The 27,542-nt window shown below is 39.3% G+C and overlaps 1 protein-coding gene across 9 annotated transcripts in view; it reads right to left on the reverse strand.

Moving 5' to 3' along the window:
* INPP4A (inositol polyphosphate-4-phosphatase type I A) overlaps positions 1-27,542 on the reverse strand; it is a 192,594-nt gene that overhangs the window by 23,127 nt on the left and 141,925 nt on the right. For 5 of the 9 annotated variants that reach the window (XM_059720974.1, XM_019485100.2, XM_006259341.4 and 2 more), the window contains exons 15-21: positions 20,641-20,824; positions 19,350-19,568; positions 16,430-16,697; positions 9,975-10,007; positions 5,393-5,565; positions 2,736-2,859; positions 1,677-1,803 (exon numbers count right to left, since the gene is read on the reverse strand). In XM_059720974.1, the coding sequence (XP_059576957.1) occupies positions 1,677-1,803; positions 2,736-2,859; positions 5,393-5,565; positions 9,975-10,007; positions 16,430-16,697; positions 19,350-19,568; positions 20,641-20,824 (1,128 nt within the window). The remainder of the gene's footprint in view (positions 1-1,676; positions 1,804-2,735; positions 2,860-5,392; positions 5,566-9,974; positions 10,008-16,429; positions 16,698-19,349; positions 19,569-20,640; positions 20,825-27,542) is intronic. The other 4 variants (XM_019485102.2, XM_019485103.2, XM_059720975.1 and 1 more) reach the window with 4 other exon arrangements.

The raw sequence follows: 27,542 nt of genomic DNA on the forward strand, positions 1-27,542 counted from the left end.
CAAAGCTGAAGGTTCCTGGCTAGAGGTCTTGCACTTCTGCTCAGGGGCAAACTGATCACCATATTTGAGGTCAGGTCGGAATTTTACCCCAGGTCATTTCTGTATGGATTGTGGGGGTTTTTGCCTTCCTTTCGGGGGGGGGGGAGGGGGTGGCGGCCCTCTAGCTGGGTTCTCTTATGCATATGTTGGCAACATTTCCTAGAAGCAGGACATTGGCTGTCGTGGTTATCCTGTTTTACTTGTAGCATGTTAGGTCTGTGTTGTGTCAGGGGTTGATGGTAGTTTTATGTAGAATTTAGATTATGGTTTGTATGGGATAACTTGGATAGGGATAATCCTGCCTCAGGCTGAGGGGTCTGGACTAAATGAACTTTGTAGGTCCCTTCCAGCCCTACGTGTCTATGATTCTATGACATTAAGTGTCTTTGAACTTGGCACAAGTCAGAAGAGCAAGCAAGTAAAAAAAAAAAACCCTGAAGCACTCAACTCAGGTCCCTGGGTACATTTCAATTGCATCTGTTTATATGCTGTAAAAAAAAAATAAAATCAGTTTTTATTGCAATAAGCACTGTAGCACTAACACACCTCTGGGGGAAAAATGTCATCCAGCATTTGGTAAGCTTGAATTCAAAGCGTTTGTTAATGATGATGATATACAAGAAAGAACCAGATTTAACCCACAATTCTCAGAGCAGGTATTTGCAGCTAGGGTAAAGGGGTTGTGGAAATCATCTTATGTAAACTGAGGATACTCGATTGCAAGATCCAAGACAGAATGAATATGGCATTTTTAAGCCATTTTCCTGCTCCCAATAATACTTTAAGAAGATCTCCAGCACAGTACAAAGGAGTTTACAAAAGTTCAATAAAAGTCAAATTGCCTCCCCCTTACAGGGAGTAGAGGGAAAGATACAGAGCGGTTGGGAGCAAATTTACTGATTTTAGTAAATCAGTTACTCAGAGAATGATCTCCCCTCAACATAAAATTGAGTAAACAAAAATGACATTTAAAAAAAATGATTCATGACATTTTTCTCTAAATTTAATGACTTCAACGCCTTGCATTATTGCACTGGTTTAAATTAATACAATTTATGTATTTTTTTTCTCTTATTGATTGATATATATTAGTTAAAATGATTACTAAAACATGAAGAAGCTCACTCAGTTCTGATAGGATCCTGCCCTTCACAGCTGCATCCCTATGTAGGGAGCTAATGGTACCCTGTAGGAAGATCAGTTGTCAGTGGAGCTTTGCAGAGATGCAAGGACCTGCTTGTGCTGTGTAACAGCAGGAGAACTCAGCTGTTTAATGACTGGTTAGCAGGCAAGGTGAGGGGCTTAAAAGTTGTATCACTTCCACTCTAGTGTATACTGCTTTTGTTAATTCTAATAGATTTTTTGATCCTCCTAAACAGAGTCTAAAATGCCTGAAACCCCTATGATTATAGATAGCCAAAACAACTTAATAATAATAATAATGAGAGAATAATTTTGTCATCTTTCAGGCTTTTTGTTATGTAAAGCAACAGTAAATACTCAATAAAGCAGCTTCAAAACATCTTTTAGTATTGAGATAAAGAAATACATATCCAGAGAGCAACCATGTCCCTTTTGAGATTAAATACAGTATCTTCATCTCCCCTACTTTAAGGCTTCACCCATCCTGTTCTTACCGATTTCCTGTAATGACTGGCAGCATGTCAGAAGATGCATTTGATGTGGCTTGAGTTACTTTAAAGGTAACATTTCTCAAGTCCATTATTCCCAAACTCATGTCCTCTAGCATTGCCAGCTCTTCACCTAAATCAAGGAGAAAAGTGAATTGCGGTAATTTTTTTGTGTACATACATTTTTTCCTCATCCATTCTCAGACACATACATGATCTGACTAAAGTTCACTGCTCTCATAAAGAAATTGTGTAGAGATAATTAGGAAGCCTGATCTTTTATCCAAGTCTCACATGAGCAGACCCTTGCATCCGTGTTAAATCCCCTTGATATCAACAGGCCTCCTCCATAGGTGCAAAAATCAGACAATACGGATCTGATGGAAGGAGCAGGGTCTCTCTTGGCTTTATGAGTTTTAGTAAGAGCACCCACTATTTAATGCACGCAGGCCTATAATCTTCAGGTATATTTTGTATTCTTTTTCCAGTGATGATAACATTAATAATTTTTTTAGAGGCCTGTCATGTCAAGTAATTTAATAAACTACTTCTTCATACATTCAAAAAAGATTGGTTATATATTATACTGTATGGCAGGAATGAATACCAGATTAATTAGAGGGTCACTCAACTACAGACATTCAGATGGTTGTGCTGAAACTTGAGTGAAATCAGTTTACTTGTAACACAATCTCTTCAGCCTTTCTTTCTATTATGTAGTTAAGTAACCTCAAGGTAATTTAAATTGTATTTCTTTCAGGCAGTACTTTCTAGCTTGTTTGTAATTTTATTATATTTTGCTTCAGAAAATAACAGGTATGATAAAGTAACTATGGCTTTTTATTTCGGGAAGTAAGTCTATTAAACAGAAGAAAAGAAAAGCTACTGTTTTATGAGCCGATTAAATGCATACATTTTTTTTTGCATCAATTCTACAATTTCTCTCTCTACTGAACTGCAAATGACTCCAAATTCTATTCATTCATCTTGCGCTTGCAACCCATTAAGCTAAATATGACAGTTCATAAATAACATCACCCACAAGCCCAATGTGATTGTCTTTACCATATGTGCTCAAAAGGCTCTCAAACTGTGCCAGAAGACCGATGGTATAGAGCTGTCTCAGAAATCCATCATCATGCAGGCAGTTCCTCAGTTTGATAATAAAACCACAAATAAGAGCTGTCAGCTAGAGAAACAAGAAAGAAAGGAGTAAAATAAGTCAAGACAATGTGACAATTAAAAAAAGAGAGGAAGCAACAGAGTACCTAAGGAGATGCTATACAATCTGTTAGACTAATAGTCTTTAATGACACTTCTTCCTTGCAGCTGAAGTGAAATATTACCAAAAAATTAGGAAATATTTTCTCCAATTTAAGGTAACACAAGGATTTTCCTGAAAGGTCTCTCTAGATGGGACTCCTACTGATTTCAGGTTTACTACTTTTCTTGACCTGGTCAGTTGTTTATACCATCTAAGGTTTATCAAACATAAAAATGCTTTGCTTGGAAGGGAGTTTTATTTACAGATGTAAAAGGAATCCACAGAGATTTAAGTCCTGAATTTAGATTTTAATATTAATAAAAACCCACACACACTTAAAATTGACATTTTAAAAAGTTTAAAGAACATAATGTAGTAGAAGCAGCTGATACTCAGCATTTCTCAGTATTAGACCCTAATATAGCAGTGAAAACTTAACTTCTGAAAACAGTCATTTCCAAGGTGACTGACTTTAAAATGAACAGTTATGGCTGGACTGCAAAATTAAACAGAAGAAAGTGAAGTTCAGTTTGTGATGAGATGATAACAGCTCTTGTAAAGAGCAGTTATGAGATATAAAAATACTCAAAATATTGATTTTGAACAAAATATTATCTAAATTTATCCCTACAAACATAAAAGAAATACTTTAGGTAATCATTTCGCCCTGAGAGAAGATGACTAAGGAAGAGGTGAGCTGTTTGAAATATTTAAACCAGATTGTGGGTATCTTAACAAATAATTCATTGATTTGTGGACAAAAGAGAACTAGAACACAAAGATTTAAAATCAGAAGAAATCACTGTAAGGAGAATTTGGGGGCATATTATTCTCCAGTGAGTAGCAAGTTAACAAAACGAGCTTCCAGTCAAACTGAGATCAACTAGCACTGATGGGCTTAAGCAAAGACTACAGTAGGCATTGAGCTATGCCAGGTCTTGGGGCTACTATCAACCAAGGGCAACCTGTTAGCCTTTCCTTGGCAAACCAGATGACCTTCAATATCAATTTTTATAGAAAGTAAGCTTTCATTCCAAATAAAAGATAATGGATCTTAATTGTAGCTAATCTGCACCAAGACCCATCCTTCTGATCCTGAACCAGTCTGGCAATGTCCTCCTGAGTCAGCAGATCACGTCTAGTACCCGTGTTGCAGTTGCTCAAACCACTGCCAAGCTGCAGAGAGAAAACTCAGTACTGCCAAGTTTTCATTTCTACTATTCAAAGCCCGGTGGGCAGCAAAACAGCTGACAAGAATGATGTCACTTCCACTCTGCTGCCTTCTGAGAAAACTGGAAGACAGGCAGTGAAGCTATTCAGAGCAAGAAGTGGTGCTGGAAAATGGGAACTTGAGGAGGAATGTCAAGGCGGAAGCATAGTGGAGACACAATAGTCAGGATTTTCAGAAGTGGGAGAAGAGAATGCAAACCTGTATTCAATTTGAAAAGAGCATCCTTGGAAGATGGAGGTATGGAACACTTTCGAGTTTATCAGACTTCTAGTAGTTGGAATCTGACATGAAAGACTGAGCCCCCAACAGGTCCATTGATAGCACATTAAAAGAAATCCCAACATCTGGAACTGGGAGCTTGATTTTTCTCCAAGGAATTACCATTATGCTTTGTTGTTTCCCTTTTTCCCCACATTTTTCCTTTCATGCTCTGGTATCTTAAAGTGTTGCTATAAGGTACTATTTCATGCTTGCTACTAGCAGCAAGCTTCTGACAGGGATAGGTCATCAGAAGCATATAACTCCAGTGCCCCAGAGTCTGTAGTGTTTTCCAATATATTTCTGGGCAAAATTCCAAAATGTCAATTATTTTTCTTCTTCCACAGACCTGTTTGTTTCATCACACAGCCATTATTTTGCCTGCTTTGTCATAATTTTTTAAAACTATGAATATATATACATAGCAGAAATGTGTCAGACTTCATTTTACTGCTTTGAACCCAAGTGTTGCATTTTATCCCTATGGCAGGTGTGTCAAAGAAATGGCACACGAGCCTAATTTGGCCTATGCAGCCATATCATCTGGCCTGCAGTGATGCCTGTAGGTCTCAAACTGGACCCACGTGCTGCATGTGACATGCTAGCATGCACTGCAAACAGCATGAGGCTAGCATATGCTGCACACAGCGCATGCTGCACATGGCTGGTCTGGGACATATGCTGCATGCAGTGTCTGTGTTGAACCAGCCCTGCATACTGGATTTGGTGTGTGAGGCTATATATGGGCCAATCTGGCCCACAGACTAGCCTCGTACCACTCAGTTTGAAGCCCCTGCACGATGGCTGTAAAAGAAAAGCACTAGACATCAGCGATTGTATTTAATTTGTACACTGTCATAATGATACTTAAAAAGTTTCATAATCAGTCCAACCAGGTTAACTCCCCACACTCTTTTGAAATCCATCACAAGTCCAACTGTAATCAGATCACACAACTTTCTTGCTTACAGTTTGGCAGAAGACAACATCCCTGCGATACTGAAGACTCAGGCACAGACCTATTGTAGGAGCACTATCTTGCATTAACAAAAAGACCATGGCTTTCTTTGCCTTGTCACTCATCATGGCTACACAGTCTGTGAGTGTTGTCAGCAAGGGATAAAGAGCCTCACTCCATTCACCTGGTTTAAAAAAGAATAAACAGACATTATAATACTCTTCTTTTCAAAAAGTAGAGAAAAGTCCTAAAAATTTTTAGTTGCAACTTCAAGTAGAAGCTATAATTAGTGGTTAGCATATTCTAACAGCAGCTTATTTTTCCTGGCTCACCTGTTTATTCTTAGTGCTGCTCATTTACTACCCTACAAATGAGCTTTAAAAGAGTTTTCATATTAGAAAAATAAAGACGGTTCTATGGTGTAAGGTGCAGCAGGAAATGTTCCTGAGCATATTTGCCTATACAAATAGGTAGCAAAATAACTGCTTTGTAAAGCTCCAGGATATTAAAAACACCTTGCACAGTAATATACATATGCATATAAAGGGACAGAGAGCACAAAAATCAGCTGTACAACAAATATATACAAAGCTAATGGATACTGAACTGTTCTGCTCCTTTCTGTCAATGGCACGTCTCCTACATCTGTCAGTCTACTTACCTCAGATACTTATGGTCTACGTTAATTTATCATAGTATCCAAGTGCTTCACAATCTTTAAAGCCTTTATCCACACTATACCTCTGAGAGACAGGGAATTACTGCTATTCTTACTTTACGAATAGGAAACTAGAACAAACAAAGACTGAGCCTCAGATCCTCCTATTTAGGTGCTTACCTTTCATTGAAATCAATGGACCTGGACATAATTGACTTGTTAAAGGTCACCCAGGACACCTATGGCGGAGTTGGGAAGTAATGAGCCGAGGTTTCCAGAGTTCCATGCAAGAATCCTCCCAACTCCACTATGCTTTCTCTCTAATGATACTCATTTACCTTAATAGATTCAATTAATTCAATTTATGTTATGTTACTCCTATTTTTATCTACCTATATTAATCACCCTCCAATTTTTTAAGGTGACTTTCAGCACTCTGCGAAAAAAAAGTTACTTAGACACCATGTCACCACTTTTTCCCTGTAGTATAAGAGAAGGTATTTAGCTACTGGTCTTCAAAAAAAATAGAAATTTAAAATGGAAGAAACTATTGCATCACTTTTATTTTTTAAATTCAGTACAGACCAAAAATGGAAGTCATGCCACTACCAAACTAACTGGCCATACCATACAAGGTGAAGTACAGATCACATTTATGCAAGAACAGGGTCACACCAAGCCTTGGACAGGAAGCTGTTTATGACTTCCATTGAAGTGTACAGCTAAGAGCCAATGACAACAAAAGTTTCCTTGATAACCATCCAAAGAGGGAGGTTACAGAAACTTGCTAACAGAAACATCACAAATGACAAATCCAGCAGTACTGTGCTTTAAAACTTTGCCCTGTGCACTAGACAGATAATTTAATAAACTGAGTGAGGGGAAGTTATTTGGCTCTGTTTCACTACCATATGCTAATAGCAGGAAGTCTCAGAAGAGCAAACTGAAGGAATTATAGCTTGCCTTTATACTCATTTTTTTAGCTTCTCTGAAATCATCAGAACTCAAAATACTCAGAACCTGTATCTGAAAGCCTTCAGAAAGAAAAATGGAGGGGGTTTTAAGGAAACATTTCTCTTTCTCTGCTTTAAAGATATTTATATAAAGGAATGAGAATGACAAAGAACTAAAAATATCTTCTCAAATGTTATCATCCTAAAACACAGAGAAACATTTAAATTTTTAAAAGTAATCTGAGGAATTAAAACTCAAAATTCTGTGCGCGCCAGCAAAGTCATTTTAAATGTATTTGATTTAATCACAAAGTAAACTAGTAACATTATAAAACTGGAATCCATTAATATAATGCAATTATTGGATACTTTTTGCCAGGGTTCAACTGAAATGTAAAGTGAACTCTCATGGCTCCATTGTAACACTGAACTAAAATTCCCTGTATTGGCATAGTGTATTGGCTTAGAATACTGGTAATAAAAATAAAATCTTTTAATTCATAGCATGACATCATATTCTCCTTAATTTCAAAGGCGACTACCATGTACATACATTTTTAAAAACCTGACAGGAGCAGAAACTGATTATAATCAAAGAGAAATGGGATAATAAGTAACAGATTCACAATCGGAAGTGAACAGTCTATTGACAGCACCAGACCAACACTTAGGCAGTTTTTCACTTCTTCTTTTGTCCTTATTAATTTTCTTACTAGAATTTTGCCATATATTCTATATAACAAATGAAACACATTTTAAAGCTCTCTGTGCTAATTCTATTTTGACAATATGATCCACTTTGAGGGTTATTCTTATGTTTTATGAGATTATTGGAACACTTGAATAAAATTACAGACCCTATACATGGCAAATCCAGAGCTAGAGTTCATTGGCATTGCTCCACAGAGCCAATGATAGCTTTGAAGTCAATGGGGTTGTGATGACTGACAAGAGCTGAGGATTTCGTTTTAAAATTCAAACTTGCATTTGGATTTATTTGTACATTAAATACTTGTATTTATCAGAGTTTCTAGCTGATGAAAAATTGCTTCTGACAGAGAGGACAGGTATCACAGCTCAAGAAGAATTTTTTTATTGGATTTATGGGGTCTTAGAGAAGCATGTTATATGCTGATGGACAAATCCTGCAGTCCTCAATCAAAGACATTTCCTGCTGAATTCAATGCAATCACTAGCAGAAGATGGCAGGATTTGTCTTGAGGTCTTCTCCATTCTTACTACTTCTATTGGGAAACCAGAAGGAAGGCCTGAATAGAGGAGTTTGGAAATACACTGTCCTTCCTGCAAGCAGCAGCCTCCAGAAATGATGAGACAAAAATAAAGCAGATGAGGCAGAAAAATGTCTGCATAAGGGAGGGAAAAAAGGCTTCTATGGCTGCCTATCTATGCTACTGGGACACATATCACAGACATAAGAAAAAAAATAAGTCATATAGTGGACTCTCAGGCTATGCAGCTCTTCAAGATGAGGAGAAAGGACTACAGTGGGATGGTCCCATTGCTCATGGTATGGTAAAGTTTACATGAATTAATGGACTTACGAGTTTTCCTTTAAAGCATTTTCTTTTTCCAGAGTAATTAAAAATGAATTTTGTAATAACATCTCTCCAGCTTCAATAAGGCATGTGAAGTCCTTTAAAGGAAAAAAATTACAACTGCTTTACAGTCCGGAACAGGAAGCAGCAGACTGAAAGAAAGAGACTTGGAATGTAAAAAAAAACCCCAGGAGCCTGAAGTCAAAAAATAAAAGTGCTGAGTACCTGCTGCTGCTAGTTCCACTTGGGCAAGAGCTTCAGGTATGTAGCACCCCTGAGAGTTAGACTATTTATTTAGATGTTGAAATAAGTATTTAGCTCCTGATTCAGCAAAAGTATTTGCTTAATTTCATACATATTTAATGACATGCTTGAGCACACAGATCAAACAAACTTCAAGGACAATTAAATGCATATTATGCTAAAGAAGGGCCTTAGCCACATATCTTTAGATACTCAGGTTTAAATGCATTTGTGCCAACTGATTTGTTTCTATTTACTCATCTGTAAAAAGTAGTGACACTCACCTTCCTACATTAGTTTATGAGAATTCATGTTTGTATTGCACTTTAAAAATGAAAATCATCATGTAGACCTACCTACTGGAGAGAATGAAGGCACACATACACAGAGGGCAGAGGAGAGGAAACTTTTAACAGCCTACTAGTGGGGTGGAGAGATCAGCATTAAGAGCGTGATCCCTTGACAATTTTATTCATCCCAAGAGAATTTTAAGTTGGCTTAGTTAGAAATGAAACCTTTACCACCCAAAACTGATCTCAAATGAGACAAAATATATACGGTTGTCTAGGTGGGACAAAGATCTTTAAGATTTATACTTAGTAAATATCCTGTGAGTCTGTGAAGTTATAAAGTGAGAGAAGAAGAGGCTGACATTGTGATTAAACCATTTCAAAGCTTTTATTTGGAAAGTTAGGTTTATAGTGCCCTACACTGCTGTTACACACCCACAAATGGCCTCTCCATTAATCATTCTGGTTGCTTCATTTCCAAATGCTCATGCAGAATTCTAAGTGTAGCACCTAATATGAAAAAGGCACAATCCCACTAAAATCAGTAATCAGATCCCCAGTGACTTCAATGACATTTGAAACAAGTCCTAAACTTTCACATCTCAACTTACTAAAACTTGTTAACTGGAGAACATCACAGAATATTTCCTTTTATCTCAACATGTAAAGCTAGCACTGTTTATAGCGAACCTGTCCCATTTCAACATAGGAAACAATGACTCTGAATTCCAGGGTAAGATGCTATGTATGTATAGAAGTTAACTGGTACAGTGGAAGGCATTGTTCCAATGTAACGTCAGGTAACTCATCAGCAAAACACTTGTTCAATTATTGAATACAAACAGAAATTGCAATTTTCAGAAGCGGAAGCCATGAATGGAAAACGCACATACCTGGGCTGGACTCTTCAGGAGGGGGGCTGCAATCTGCACAGAAATGGAGGTGCAACATGCATGATTAAGGAGCAGCAACACAGTATAAACATAAGCAACTCAAATGCTTACTGCAGTGGTTCTCAAACACTTTGACAAAGTGGACCATAACAGAGGTAATGCCTCATGGACCGTCTCTCCTCTGACTGCCAATTGTGTGGACCACCTCCTATACTACTCAAGATCACAAAACTGCTATGTAGTAACTAAAGCCATCACTTACGTGGGGAAACAATACTGAGAACATTTTAGCTGCTTTTAAAAGTGACATGACAATTGAGAGCAAGGAGGAGCCAATACCATGTGACCAGCAGGTGTTCTGTAGACCACTTGCAATCCACAGAGCACTGTTTGAGAACCACTGCCTTAGTGCAACTGTAGAATAAGCTTGCAATAAAGGCAGCTAAACAGAATAGCAAAAGACTAGCAAGAAGTGTAACATACCAGAGCATTTAACAGAAAGTGACATTAATGCACTCAGACTGCAAGGATTAGAATCAACACGCTGCTAATTTAGAAATGTTTAGTTCCTTGCACATTTTACAAGCCAGTTCATACTACACATTAGGTGTATGCTAAAGACCAAAACCTCCCCACTGAAGCTTCTGAGAACTTTGCCATTGACTTCACTGGGAGGACTGGGCCCTCAACAACAACATATCGTGCGATGCGCATAGTAAAAGGTTACCGAACACAGTTACAACATGTTGTGCAATAACAAATGGCAGCTAATTAGATTAATAAGACTGAAAATTATGCTGTGTTCATGTCAAGATTTATTAGTCAAGGAAATATACAACTTCTAGAAGAAAACATCAATTCAAAAAACACATGAGGACTAATATCTAACCTGGAAGAATTGCTCAGAATAATATAAAACTTCCTAGCATTCAGTTTGGAAATTTATATATTAAATATATATATATATATATATATATATATTATATGACTATAGACTATATATATCTATCTATATATAGTTATATATATACAATTTTAAAAACATAGTTCTTAGGCTTTCTGATAAATTTTTCACTGTGTCAGAATAACATCTCCCCTTCAGAACAATTTGACCACAAAACAACATGGGAAAGCATTTCAATAGAACATCACTATACCAATTTTAACAAGTATGGAACTGCATAACGTTTTTGTTAAAGTTTCTTTAACTAACTTCATCAAACTCTGATCAATGGCCACTTATTAATCAAACTAAGAGTTGCTTTGCTTGCTGACAGGTGCTTATGAAAATGTGGTATTTCTGCTCTGAATATCACTGGAGGAAGAACTTCAAAGGGGCATGGTCTTAAGCCTTGAGATCAGGCCTTTCTCTGGACCTCAGAACCATTAGTTTTCAACAGCTTCTTATGACAAGGAAAAGGGAAGAAGCAGCCAGGGCTGGATAAGATGTAGAGGCCATGGGTGAAAGCTAGGCCCCAGTGAAGATAATGGCAAAATTCCCACTACCTTCAACAAGGCCAGGATGTTATCTGATATTTGGATTTCCTCCCTAACAGCAATGCTAGGAGCCAAACCTAATCCCATCAAATGGAATGGGAACAAGCAATCGACTCTGAGAGGTACTTGGGTTTACGTTGGCTTCCAATTCATTTCTGAGGGTAATCCAAACACAGGATCAGGCCCCAGAAGCCCTGGCAGTGCCCCCCAAGTCAGAATCTCTGGGCTCACCTCTGCAAGTGAGGAACCCGGGTTCTCCTTGCTTGCAGAGGTGCACTCTGAGTGTTGTCGCCCAGGATTAGGCCCCTGCCACTCTTGAGCAGGTGTAGCTAGGACCCAATTCTTTGTCTAGGCACAGTTGATCCACTTCATTTGGTGACATCTGTTTATAGCCTAGGGCTCATTTTCATATGAAATAAATTTTAAGATCCTGAGTATAGCGAATGCTCTATTTAAAAGCTGCAGGCTTGACTTTAAATAAAAAGGCTGCTCTAAAATGTTTTAACATAGAAGTATTTTAACATAAAATTGTCTTGTTGGGCAGGAGTTGTGATGGCATCCTCCCCACAGCTGCTCCAGTTTCTCCCTACGGCTTTTCGTTAAAAATTCAATCTTGTATCAGAAAAATTCAGGTTTGCTGATTTGTTGTGATATTATTCTCAGCAAGTAAGCAACCACAAAAGATATGGTGTGTGGACCAACAGAATATACTGCTCTCACATGGTGTTACTATAGCTAACTCTAAAACAGTGCAATACATTCCTATTAACATAGTTACTATTTAACACATATACTAAAGACTCCATGTTCCAGTCCTTTTACAACATATTATAATTCAACCGTATGGGAAGCCAAATTATAATAAGTATTCTTTTTATACTAATATTATATTCTTATACTAAATAAAATTCAACTACTACTAAGTAATCCACAAGTGAACTTAGTTATCTTCTCTAGTAAAATGCAGTTTTTAAACATATTTACAATTTACATCGAATCCACGGATATTAAGTTTATATATTTTCAGACCTTCCCTTCGTATAAATAATGAAAACGAATATCAGCTTTTGCAACTGTTGTTTTGAGGCAGGTTGTGTCTGATCATAAAGATCAACAAAGTTAATATTCTGAAACGCTCATCATATGATGTCTTAAAAGTCAGGATGTTCTAGGGAAAATACAGAACATTTAGCAAATCAGATATAAAAAGACATACAAATCTATACTAAATGATGTTAAAATGTTCAACAATGGAATGAATGTGAAGTCACACACAAATACTGGAAGGAAGAGCTAAGAAATAATAGAATAGAATATGAACCATGGAAGTAAACACCCAAATCACCTTTTGTAAGGCTAAATACTGCATAATCTCTTATATGAAGTGATAATCATGAAAACAGGTATTTTTAAAGGGAAAGAGAAAGTAAGCCATACACACAGAAACAAAGCCATTTCAAAATTTCATGCAAGCTAGAAAATTTGTGAACATAAAATGGAGCTTCAGAGTAGGACTGGTTGACTAAGTTTCCGAGGAGCAGGGCCGGGGGGGGTGGGCGATGCCAGCAGTTGGGCTCACCCCCCACTACTTCCCCTTCATCCCCACAATCTTGGCAGTGCGGTGCACTCTGACTGATTGTTTCACTAACCAACTAGAGTGCTCCAAGAGCGTTATGGACAGACAGACAGATGGGCTAAGCCCTTTATTATATAAGAATTATACTATAAAACAATTTTGCTCCCACTTTTTATATTTAGTTTATAGTTACTCTGCCACATGAATGGACTGCAACGTTCCTTTCCAACCTCAAAATTGCAACTCAAGGCCTGATCCAACTCTCACTGAACTCAGTGAAAAGTCTCCCAGGGGAGCTGGACTAGACCATATAAATGAGTGAGGAAGAAAAGAAGGTGCACGAAAGCCCCTCTCTTACCGATGCTTCTGCATGGGAAGCAACTGAGGTCATGCCGAGGACAGTAGGAGTACTGCTAGCACTTCTGATGACACTGACAGTCTACAGGTTAAGTACACATTGGGTTAGCTGTGGGCTTGGAGAACTGTATGCCTAGATGAACAAGGAAGAGTTAATGGTCCACCTTTTTAATCAGTGCTGCAGTGGCTGCTGCTATTTGCAAGCTGCCCCTCCCTCACCCACAGTGCCACTGAAGGCATTTTTCTTGTTCTTGCACTATGAGTAAACAGGCTCAAGAAAATTACAGCCAAAATGATCCAACAAAGATTCCTACACGTAAGTGCGTACATTCATATTTGAACAGCTAAGCCTGTGGACAACATGGCACGATCATTACAGATCATGAAATTACCTTGGATTTAACTCTGTAATACATTTATTCTATAGTAAACAGACACATGACCAGCTCACTAAAGCGGGCCTTGCAGTAGGTGCTGTTATAGAACCTGGCCACTAAGGGTTGGGAACCTGATCTGCACTGAGCAAATGGTTACATGGCAAGGAATTGGCAAGAGGAACATACAAGTGACTGGTACTTTGGTGTAATGAACTCTGGTGTGTAGCTATTCTTTACTTCCTGAGAGTAACTTACACTGGCAGGAGGCATGCATCACATCTGCTGTGTGCCTACACGCCAAATTAAAGCAGCGTGAACTTCCAAAGGGGCTAAGCACCCACCTTGACTGAAATGGGAAACACAAGTTTGGCACTTCTGAAATCTAGACTCAGTTAAATTTACAGATAGACTCCTATAAATCTCAGTTGAGGCATCCAGGTTTGAATTAGCGGGCATGTCTACATAAGATGTTTACTGTGAAGCTGCTTAATTAGCTCTGCAGTAAAACATCACCATCTACATATGTGGTGCTATTAGGATGGAGTAAACTAATTAACTTTGCCACAGGACAATACTTGTATTTACAAGTACTATCCTGCAATGAAGTTCTTTACTCCACAGCAATGCATGTGTAGATGTTAATGGAGCTGACTGAGGCACAAGGGTGCTTCAGTGCCTGCCAGCTAGCCCTTCACTGGAGCACCCTTGTGCCCATTTATGTGCCTCTCCAGAGTATGCTGAGTATTCACAGGCCGCTCTGCTAGGACTTCTCGTCTCCATCCAACCTCTTACACTTGGAATCATTTTGGCAGTTCACCTGTGTTCATTAGCATGAACCTGAACATATGCCAATTTCATGGGTTTTTGATCTTTTAAAAAGGTACATGGAAAGGAGATGTTTGCACAACTGACTGATCCTAACCTATATTTTGGATTCCCAGATCTTAAAACATCTGGAGTGAAATGCTACCTAAATTGCAGTCAGTAGTTTTCCACTGACTTGCTTGGGGTTAGAATTTCACCCCAATCCCTATCCCAGAATATGCCAACCTTTTTATGAGCCACCTAGAAGATGAATTCTTCAAGGACTGCACCATCAAACCCTAGTTATGCTTAAGATATATCAATGACATCTTCATCATTTGGTTTGAAAACCTGCAATCTCCGATTGATTTCCATCAGAAATTCAAAAATCATCAGCCCTCCATCAAACTCTCTCTTGAATACTCCATGTCCTTTTTAGACATGATGTTCACTATCCAGAATGGTAAAATACAGACCACCATATACAAGAAACCCATGGACCAACACGCATTTCTGCACAGAACCAGCAATCACCCTAACTTACCAAGAAAGCTGTGATATTGAGCCAAGCCCTATGATACCACTGAATTTGCACTGAGGAAAATACCTGTGACTGTCACCTCACAAATCTCAAAAGGGCTTTCACTCAACAAAGACAGTCCTCCAGATAGATCATACTTTTTGAAAAAGCCATCTGGATACCACATAAAGAACTGCAGTACAGAAAGAACCCCCCTTCCCCAGCCCCATGAATCGCACAACACTGGTTATGGCATATCATCCCTCCCTGGAACCTAAATGGGAAATCCTCAAACAACTGCAACCCTTACTAGAAGAAGACGCAATTCTTAAAGATATCATCCCAGAACCAACCATCCTAGTCTTTAAACAAGCACCGAACCTTGCTAACCTCATCACCAGAAGCAAACTTCCTATGGCCCAAAACACACTGAATGAATCCAGACCATGCCATGACAAGAAATGTAAAACCTGCCAACCTATCTCCACCACCTCCACAATTATAACATCCCACAATAGAACCATCACCATTCCTGTATCTTACACCTGCACCTCCAGAAATGTAATACATCTCATCCAGTGCACCAAATGCCCTGATGGAAAATATGTAGGAGAAATCAAATAACTGCGTACCAGAATGAACGCACACTGAAAATCTATCAAAGACAAGAATACCCAATTACTTGCGGGGGCACATTTCTCACAAGAAAACCACTCTCTCTCCAAACTCTGTTTTAATCCTCAAAGAGAATTTACAAAACACCTTTCACAGCTGAGCCTACGAACTTCACTTCACCAACCTACTGGATACAAACAATCATGGACTAAATATAGACATTGGATTTATGACACATTATAACCTACTTAACATTTCACTCCCCAGGTAACCTCTCTACTATTTACCAGATATATTCATTCCCCTTCCCCCTCACCCCCACCTGTCTCTCACCCATTGACTACCTCAATTTACATTTTCACTGACTGGCTTTCTCTCATGCATACTCGTCTCTAGCTTCTTTACTATTCCATCCAGGAAGAGCACAGTGCAGCTGCTTCCTCAGCCTGATGAAGGGTATTTGTACCCGAAAGCTTGCAAAAAAGAATTTTTCCAACTATTTGAGTTGGTCTAATAGAAGATATCGGATTTACCCAAAGAACCTTGTCTGTCCCAAACCCTAGAAACTACAAATTCATCTATGGTCCTAACTGCCTGATAAGTAGTTATTTATAAAACTTTAAGCATGACAGAAAGAAAAGGTGTTTAAGAAATGCACCAATGTACAGCAAAGCAGAGGTAGTAAAGCAGCAGTTTCTGTCATACGCACTTGTGTTTTTGTGAGAATGGCATGCAGGAGATGAAATGGATGAAGACGGTGGTGAGGATGATGAAGATGAAGATGAAGTCTCATCTAAGTCTTTTGGATTTATCCAGTATGCACGAGTATCCCGATTACCTTTCTTACTCGTACAGCTGATGTCACACTGGAAAACATCTTCACAGCTGTCACTTTGCAAACGCTCTTTCTGGAGAAGTTTGTCCACTCTCTGTATAATGCACTCCAGACTTTTGTCAACGTTCAACCAAACTTTTTCCTTAAAAGAAAAATGTCCCCTTCTCAATTAAAAAAAAAAGAAGAAAAACCAACACTGGATAACAAGTTCCTCTGCACACTAGAGACACATTGCCTGCTGTGGTTGTAACCACACTTGCTTAGTAAATTCTTCCTTTGCTATTACATTTATACACACACACACACACACACTGGATATATATCAACAGTGCAAGTAACATTCATGCATAAATTGCAGAGCCATGTAATAAATCTGCCAAACAATTCTGGCCATTTCTTCAGCCCTGCACACATTAATCCATTTCTCCAGGATTTTTTTAATGTTCCAGCTTCAAATGGGTAACATATTTTAACCTTAAAATATCAGTGTGACAAGGAAGTGTTTCTTTCTTTTCCTGACAAATGTGCAATTTTCTCCTTAAAAATGACACTTGCTTGAAACCCATAGCAAGTAAGATTCAGCTCTAGGCCCAAGACCCCTTTTCCATCCTTAAAAATATTCTTATTTTAAGAATCAATGCCCTACATCCTAGCAAGGCTAGAAGTGTAACTTGTATCTCTGGACAGAGAAAATTGCCAGACTCCCACTGGGTCTCAGCATTCATTTCTAGACTTAAAAGGGTATGGTAGATCATTCTTTAAAACTGTAGGTGTGGAAGGATATTTTAGTTTAGGTTACAGATATTTTGTGGAGTTTTTTCCTAGTTGGGGAGACAGAACTGGCCCCTTTGAGCCATGCACAGATGGGCACAGGGGTCAATATTTTTAAAATTGGCTTTTAATTTTGTTGCCCAACTTTAGACACCTTATATAAGTGCTGAACATGAATCCACAATCCCAGGTGCGATCTGTGTTAAATTAACTGGAAAATCAGCCTCAATATGTCCCAGCCAGGACACCCAATAACTGAGCTATCTAAGGTGAAAGCTTACTTTTGAACAAATTAGCCAAAATAAGAAATCTAACATTATAAGCAAATGGACACCAAAAATGGTTCCAATTACAAATTTTAAATTCTAAAACATTCCTAAAAGTGGTTTTCTTTAAGGTAGTTTGGTATAAAGATTTTGTTAGTATTCATTTAAGATGACCTTTACATCTGACTTGTGTCACTGCCATTCATGAGTGACATGACTATGCTGATAAAACTTTTAAAGTAGGGGTGAGCAAAATACGGCCTGCCAAAGAATTTTGTGGCCTGCGGTGGGTCCCTGAGCAGCCCTAGCTGTGGTGCACACTGCCAGTTGTGCCATCCCCAGTTGTGGAGCTGCCACCCCCAGGTGTGGGCTGCAGCAGTATGGTGGCTGGACTTGAAGGAGCGGTGGCTCCTTCTGGCCACTGCTGCCAGTGTAGCGACTACTGCTGGACCCAGCCCCACTGCCCAGGCACCTCAACATCAGCCTGTCTGCACCATACCCATCGCTGGACACCACTCCCTGCCACCCCATCCCATCCACCCAGCTGGGTGTATCCTGCCTGTGCAGGTCCTGGGCAGTTTCAATGGAGATCCTGGGATCACTGGGTGGTGACAGCATGGGGCCAGGTCCCAGGATGGAGCCACTTATGAGTTTTGGTGAACTGCTGCGGACAGAAGGAGGATGGGGGAGGAGGGTGTGGAAATGCTGACCCAACCCACAACAGCTCACCCAAACTTCTTAAGTAGCTCTCCAGCCGAATAATTGACCACCCCTGCTTTAAAGCATGGCATCATATCTTTCCTACATTAATATTATGAAAAAATTATATAAATGTACATATAAGCAGCCATTCTTGTACATACACATACTCTGACAGCACTAATGTCAAATCAATAAGCTATCACATAGAGATGGAAAACTTTGCTTGCTCCCATGTACATGAAAAGGAATAAAAAAATAAGTTCTTGACTTGCAGTACTAGGTGCTGAATTAACTATGGACTTGATTTAAAGCATCAGGTACAAAAGAGCCGGGTGTGAAATATATTTACACACTGTTTCTTTCTTGTATTTGTCACCATTACTATAATTAATTTGAACAACTTTAACTAAGATGGTACCCACTCCTGTTTCACCCTCTATTATGTAATTATATTACTATGACAAGGCAATTCCTATTTAAATTGGCAGCATTATTTGAATTTAATTCTTACTTTGGCCTGTTTTAAAATGTAGTGCATTACCAAAACAGACAGGTACCATGTTTAAATATTTTCATCAGGAAAACCAGAAAATAATTTAAAAGCTTATATTTCATGTTAAAATATATGAATATGTAGAGATCTATTAAATACGCAGATTTTGTACATGGGTTTGTTTTTTTTCTTCAGCACAGTGGTTGAGAAAGGAACACCCTGCAAGCTGGTTCTTAAGTTGGTTTTTTTTATGAAAAACAATTACCTTTCAATACAGACTTAACCTCAAGAAAGCTATCTGGTCTAACAGTCACTGACTGCTGTTATTCAATGCTTCTGCTCCCCAGACCAAGTAGCAAGCCTGAAGAGCATGGAAACAGTGCCTCAAACTGCTTACCAGTAACCCTTTAGATGACAAAGGTGTGAAGTAATGTGCTCCAAGATAAGATCTCTGGCCAGTGGTTAATAGCTTTCAAACTAAAGGGCTCAGAGTAAAGAATGAACTAAGGAGGAGAATGCAGATGGCAGGTGCAGGACTCATCCTTCCCTTCAGCAAACCTACCCATTCCTCTTCATGCCAATCCACCTGCAGAGAAGATCGGCTGTTTCTTCCTGTCCATCTTGCCACAAGAGTGTCTTGATCATTCCTTAACATTACCTGTTCCCCCTCTCCAGAGGTTGGAGACGCCTTTGAGGCTATGTAATCTGGCCTTGCAGCATTTAGTCCATGTATTGAATTTGCCAGAAGCTTGCAGTCACAGACAGTAACAAGCTGCCGAGTCTAAAATGATACAAAACACATTTTAAAGCATTTCCTTTTAAAATTATTGTATATGTGTTATTACTTTTTCATGAAAGGAAACTATCATTGGTTTAAAGGCTTGGGCTACTTTTAAAATTGTATTTTGAAAGGACCTTTGAAAGGATCACATGTAAATGTCCAGAGAGTGATTTTCAAAATGTATTTGTTTATTCTAGATGTGCACTTAGTGCATATTTAACAACAACCTACAATTCTGAGCGTCTCCACCTAAAACCAGCTCTTCATTCTCTATTTTAAAGCTCTGATTATCTATTTTCATGCATCTCTATTCAGTAGACACAAACTGCCAAACTAAAATGACTAATATTTAATTTAGTTCTGTATGCTGTTTCAGAAGACAAGTAATGAATGCTGAGTGGAAGGCATCAGCAAACCTCATGATCCAACAGAATATCATAGGGGAAAGGACTTAGCCCACTTAGTGAAGTATTCAAGGCTTCACTGAAGCATGACGATTTCCTCTAGACAATATAATTTCAGATACTATTCTTATTCATATGTCAATTAAAAAAACCTTACGAAACTACACATCTCATCATTATGCATTAGCACTGAAATCCATAGACTAATACTTTGTATAAGTGCTTACTCTTTTTTATTTCTAAATTCTTGATGTTAATTTTTGCATTATGGGAAAGTGTACATAAACATTCCAAATATATACACAGTAAACTGATACAAATATTGTCATGTGATACTGCCATCTTATTCTGTGTACTTTCTTAGAGCTCAGCAAACAGAATAAAACAAAGCTCAATACAACTATTTCTGTTCCTGGCCCAGTAAATAAGGTTCATTTTGATTGCCAGTCTGCTTTTTTAAAAAGTATTAAAGTATTTTTTGAATGCATCACTATAGTTAGACCCAGGGTCATATCACTGATATTCCTTTTTCGTATTGTATTAATAGTATTCAAATACATGATGGAAAACAAATCCCACTTGAATTTACCACCCTGTATGGGTCAAGTACAGCCTTGAAGGAACCATACCTGAATGTTTGAAATAATTTTTCCCAGTGTTTTAGTTACCTTATCTGCCAAAATGGCAAGTGTTCTTTCCAGACCGTTAGCTGATCTATCCTTGGCAGCTCTTGAGAGCCTTTCTGCATAGTAACTGACTTGAGTTTTGAGGGTGTTGATTTGTGCAATAATCTCCTTTGCTCTAACAATGTCCTGTGGGATGTATATTATAGATTGGGAGCTCATGGAAGTGCTGAAAAAGAAAGAAGGCTTTTAAAGAAAATATATATAAACACTACAGTCACACTTTTTTCATGCTGAGGAAGTAACTGCAGACAATAGAATCTACCTACGCTATCAATCAACAGTGAAAAGGTGATTACTGAGCTGGAACACTATACCTAAGCACCTCTGCATTTAATGGAAGCATTTAAATGCAGATTTACTAACTGATTACGACTAGTGACTTGCACAGAGCTAACACGCCAGAGGGAAAATTTTCTGAGGAGAATATGTGTGATAAATTTTGCTATCAGAGACAGATCTCCTGCTTCTTTAAGCTGCTTGATCAACTCTCCCTCCTTCTCCCAACACAGATACTTTACTGAGGCCTGGTCTACACAACAGCTTTACTAGCTATATTAGTTGGGAGCAGGAAAATGTCACCCTCCTCCACCCCACCAATTCAATGGCACAACTTGGCTAATAAAAGCCTTAGTATAGACAAAATTAGTTATACTGCCAAAAAAACCCAAAACAAAAACCAAAACAAAAAAACCCTTTTGCCTATATAACTTATTTTGCTTTGGGAGACTAGTCTAAGCTATCCAGGAAAGATGCTCTTTTTGGTGGCATAAGATGAATTGCTGCAAGGGGCGTGTTGCTGGGATAGTGAAGTCGCTGTAGTGTAGCAAGCCTCGGTTATGTTTCTGATACCTCCTTGCCAATCTACGGAAATATGGCCTTGACCTTGCTTGCATACAAAATCTGTACTACACTGAAATAATTAAGTGGTACCCTCCTTGCAGGGCGCACGGTTTATTCCCATACAAGAGTAATAAACTTTTTAAAAAAGAGAACCTGCATCTTTATACTAGTACAACTCCATCCACACTGGAGTTGTACCAGTAAAAGGTTCCATTTACACATTACACTTAAGACATGATTAACCAGTTAATGATGTCTTAAGTTGCGACCCAGCTACACATTCAATCAATGAATGGCACGATAAAACAAGGAATAAGCCACAAAGTTATTCCACAAAAAATGTGTATCAATTTTGTGGCTCATTCTTATTATGCCATTAATTGAACGTGTGGCCACCACTGTGGTTGGGAGCCCTGTCAGCTAATGGGGCTCTCAGATACAGGGGTGTACCACACACTGCCACAACTGTGAGCCTTGCAATAGCTGTGGCAGTATCCCGTGTGTTGCTGCGGGCCCTGCAGCTGATGAGGCTTGAAGCCATGGGAACTTGTTACTTGCTGTGCACAGGGATTTTAGGACTGCAATCCCAGGCTCCCCCTGCACCAGTAATAAGGTGTGATTGGATCTGGTGCTGGATACCACAATCACACCACCTGCCATGCATGTGTAGCATGGCAGGAGGTGACTGTGTGGATCATGCATCAGATCCTATCATGCCTTTACCTGAACATCTAGAAGGGCCCTTAAAAAAAAAGAAAAGAAAACAAACTTGTGTTGAGGCCAGGCCTCTGTCTCAGCTCAGAATCTGACAGGCATAATTTGGCATTCAGGATGAAATATCAAATCAAAAGGTGCCTGAGAACTTAATTCATTTCTCTTTCTACTAATTTCTTTTAAACGTTGTTGGCTTCCCTCTACAGCCACTGGAAAGAACAGTAATTACTGCTGGTGCAAAACCCAGATTGTTTGTTGGACAAATCCATGCTTAGCATCTCACAGAAACTACTTGCGAGGTTCATTAGGCCCAAATCAGTATTTTTGAGAAGTATGAATTCTGCTCTAAGGGGATGGGGTCAGGAGGAAGGATATAAACTTTATTTTGAGCCACTGACTAGGGAGACATTACATGAGTTTTTTTTAATTTTTGCAAAAAAAGCAGTAATGCGGGTTCACTTTTACCAAGTGTCCATGAGATAATGCAGGTGATACTTAAGGGGGCACGCTTCAAAAACAATTGTCACAAAGGTCAATCAATTTGAAGGCATTTTCATAGACTGATAAGTTTGTAAAGCCAGAGTCTGACCTCCTTTAAAGAGATGGATTTCCCTTTTGAAGGTTTCAATGCAAAAGGAACTGCTGAACCAACTGCATTATCTGTGTTCCTCTGGTCACACACCTATCTGCAAGGAGTGGAGGGAAACCATTCCTCAACACTCCTCACCTCACATGAAACAGATCTCCTCTTTTAGGACTTTTATGCCACATTGACCAGTGCTCTTAGTGACAATGCCTCTGAGCAATTTCTTTCCACTACAGTGGGGTTATCATGCAGCAAGGTAATGTATCTGGGAGGAAGGCCATGCAGCATGTTCAGACTTGACTCTTATTATTTGGTTGGGGGGGTTTTAAAGCAAAACCAGCAAACATTCACTGGGAATGCCAGAGGAAAGAAATTTTATGGTATGAAGTTCACACATATTCAGTTTCCAATCTGCAATTGTGCTTTCAAATGAACAGCTGTTGTTTTATAAAGGTAAGCTATACTGCCCAAGTAACAGATTTTGATATATGAAATGTAACCCCCACAAACCAAACCAAACCAAACCAAACCACAGTCACGTAACGCCTGCTGTATAAAGTGCTAAATGCAGCATGTACATGCTGTGGTACTTCTGGAAGTTACATGTGGTCCAATTTGAAGGCCCAATCCAAAAGTCATCAAAATCAATGTGAGCCTTCAGTTGATATCTGTGGACTTTCTACTTGGCTCCAGAAAAGCTAGCTCACAGAACTAATTCAGAGCAAGAGCACTGCTGTGCCATTAGCCCTATATTTTATTTTGTTCTCTTATAGTACTGAACTTTACAAAGTTCAACCTGGCGAGATGTGAGCAGTGGGGTACTCCAGGGCTCGGCCCTCGGGCCCGCACTGTTTAATGTCTTCATCAGCGACTTGGACAAGGGGGTGGAAAGCACGCTGTCCAAGTTTGCTGATGACACTAAGATGTGGGGCCAGGTGGACACACTTGAAGGGAGAACGAGGCTGCAACTAGATTTAGACAGACTACAGAAGTGGGCAGATGATAATAGGATGGGGTTCAACGTAGACAAATGCAGGGTGCTGCACCTTGGAAGAAGGAATCCACAGCATGCATACAGGCTGGGGAGTTCCCTTCTTGAAAGCACAGAGGCGGAAAGGGATCTCGGAGTCATTATTGACTCCAAGATGAACATGAGCCGCCAATGCCAGATCGCAGCCAGCAAGGCCAGCCATACCTTGTCATGCATCCAAAGGTGCATCTCAAGCCGGTCCAGAGAGGTGATACTCCCCCTCTACGCGACATTGATCAGGCTGCAGTTGGAGTACTGCATCCAGTACTGGGCACCGCACTTCAAAAGGGATGTGGCCAGCCTGAAGAGGGTTCAGAGGATGGCCACCCGCTTGGTGAGAGGGCAGCAGGACAGGCCCTATGAGGAGAGACTGAAGGACCTGAACCTGTTCAGCCTCAGCAAGAGGAGGCTGAGGGGGGACCTGGTGGCTGCCTACAAACTCATCATGGGAGATCAACAGCAAATAGGCAGAGCCCTTTTCTCCCCAGCACCACCTGGGGTGACAAGGAACAATGGTCATAAGCTGATGGAGAATAGGTTTAGGTTAGAGATCAGAAGGCAATATTTTACAGTTAGGGTGGCCAAAATCTGGAACCAACTTCCCAGGGAAGTGGTCCTCGCCCCTACCTTGGGCAAATTCAAGAGGAGGTTGGACGATCACCTGTCTGGGGTCTTGTGAACCCAGCATTCATTCCTGCCTGGCAGGGGGTCAGGCTAGATGATCTGTTCAGGTCCCTCCTGACCCTAGCTACTATGAAACTATGATGATACTATGAAGTAGCTATAAAATTAAAGGGGAAAATGCACAAGACTTAGGAACACATTTAAATGTACAAATTTAAAAAAAAATGTAAATCTTTGTGACATCGTAAGAACTGAAAACAATGTATTATGTCACCTTTCTTCCATTACTAGGAGAAGAGAATGTTAAAAAAAACATATTGTGCAGCTATCTCTCTTCCACTAAGTGCAACCTCCTCTCACTGGAAATAGAGAATATTGTTTTGTTCAAATTTGCAGTCTCGTAATCAAGGAAAGCTCTAAAATTAGCTGTTCATTAAAAATAAACATTGCAGATGAAAAAACAAATTCATTCATACATCATGTTCTACTAAGCACCTACAGTCACTTGACGCACAAGTAGTGGTGCCATGACTCGTGACACTAAAACACCCTGTACATTTTAAAGCACACTGATCTTTGCCAAAGAAAGGGAAATAAAAAACAACAAAAAAAAGTTCTCTCCACAAACTCCCAGAAACAGAAAACTCACCAACATTCCTCATAACTGCTAAAAAAAAACACACAAAAACCAAAATAAAATTAGCAGGTTGTTAGCAAATACCAAAAGCAGAAAAAAGCAATGTCTGGGAAAATATCTTATTTGTTTAATATTTTCAATAATGCATGTACATGTGATTAAACCTGGAAGCAAAAAAATGCACATACTAAAGAATGTCAGATGATCATGGTATTCATTTAGAGTGTTACACATGTGCGAGGAACAGTTTTGCCAATAAGCAAGGAAAAAATAAAATCTTTTTTTACTCAGCAATGAAAATGAAGAAAGATGGAATAAAGTTCTACTATATTGGGGCCTACCTTTTTGGCAGGTGTGCTACAAATTAGCCCTGGCACCTCTCCAAGTGCCACTCAGTACCCTTCCACTGCCCAATCTACAGGTCTGCTTCCTGCTCCCCAACCTGTGCTCCCTGCCTGATCTGCTGCTCTTCTTTCTGCTTCCTGCCCTGTCTGCTACTGTGCTGCCTGTCCCCTCCCTGAACTGTGCTGCATGCCACACATAGAGGCTGCCCATGCCAGTTATGGCACACATGCTACAGGCTGACTATTTCTTTTCTGTTACATTGGTTTGCATCAAAGTGAACAAATCCACAAAAAGGGAGTTCTGCTTGTTAAGGAGTTTGTAACATTATAATCTTACATTATTTGATAAAATTCCATTTATATCACTTCAGCAGTTTATACACAAGGAGAGATTAGACTCTTCACAACTTTTATTTAGTTATCAAAGCATGCTTTCTTTTTACAAAACATGTCATACAGCATTCAAGTGATGGGATCTTGCTACTCTTAAGTATATATCATTATATTTGTAAATGAATACATGTTTAAGGTCAGAAGGAACCATTCTGATCATTAGCCCTCCTTTTTTGACAATACAGGCCATAGAGCTAATTCTAGCCAAAAAAAAATCAAAAAATCAAAAAAATCAAAGGATTCCACAACTAGCCACTATCCACTGCCTTGCACCTGCAGTATTTTTTGCGCTTACTAAAGCGGGGATATATTTTTTTTTACTAATTTTATTTATTTTGCATTGTTTCTGGCTCTTTTGCTTGTGTTATGAACAATTATTATGTTTCTGGTTCTATCCTTTGGGTTTCTGATGTGATGCATGTAATAAGTAGGACAAGCTCTTTTGAGTCAATACATGCTGTTATTCCAAGCCTCAGGACATCCTATTTTTTATTTGACTTATATGTCCCCAAGTGAGCACAGCCAAAAATGCCTGGTTATGCTCTGAGGATGAAGTGTAAGAAGCCTGCTTGATTTGACATTCATGTGATCTAATACCTCTTACAATTATCTTGGTAGGTATAGTATTCATCCTTGCTCACCATTATATGGTTTGTTACAAAATTGACAAAATGTTTTAAGATCAGGGCTGTCCAATCCATTTGGGTTTGTAGGGCAGGTCTGGACCAACAGGCTTCTTCTGGGCCAGACAACCCATGTCCAGCAGTGGGGCAGGTAACAGCAGTGTTAACTCTTGTGTGCTGACCATACCATCACTGCTTGCCCTACTGCCGAAAGGCATCCTCAATAGGGATCTCAATCTGTAAATACATCGGTTTAACACTGCTGCCACTTGCCTACTGCCACCAAAAAGCAGGATCTCAACGTGAAAAAAAATAATGTGGGGCAAGTGGCAACAGCATTAACTTCCTGAGTGCTGGCCCCGTCAACAGAGACTCCGACAATCATGGATGTTAATGCCATCACTGCCCTGCTGCAGACTTTTCAGCCTTGTGAACCATGATTTAACCATTTGAGGGCCACATGCAGCCTGTGGGCTGTCATTTGTTCTAAATTAACATTGGAGGGGGAGAGATCAATAAACAGAAGAAGGGCCTGTAATCTGTGCTATCTCCTGATAAGGATATTACTGGCAGAAAAGCTTATTTCAACTCAGAAATAAGACGTGCAATTTTCATATGCACAGAGATGGCTGCTTTGTAAAGTCTCAGGAGAAAAACGCTGGTTGGAAATGAAGGCTTGAGATACAAGACTGGGTGTGTAGAGCTGAGTGAATTGTACCAAATTAAATGCAGATGTTTTGGTGGGGTGTGAATTATTATCTGTCATCTTCTCTGTGATAACTATTATGTTAGTCATCCCATCCCATGCTAAGTGGAAGCTAAATTAGGCTCATCTAGTATTTATTTCAATTGAGGTAAATTGCCCTGGTCTAGCTTTAACTTACTGTGGAAAAGTGTGGATGAAAGGAATAACTACTGCAGGTCAACCGATGCATGGTACTTTAATTTTGTATAATTTGTCTGTCTGTTCACACCAACAGGTGGTTTAGTTACTTAAGACACCAGAGTGACAGGTCCATGTAAGTACATTAGTAGACCAATACAGGACTATGAAACCAACAACAACAGAAACGTCAGCCTACTCTATTGATGT

This window comes from Alligator mississippiensis, chromosome 1 (genome assembly GCF_030867095.1).
Source record: "Alligator mississippiensis isolate rAllMis1 chromosome 1, rAllMis1, whole genome shotgun sequence".
Lineage (NCBI taxonomy): Eukaryota > Metazoa > Chordata > Crocodylia > Alligatoridae > Alligator > Alligator mississippiensis.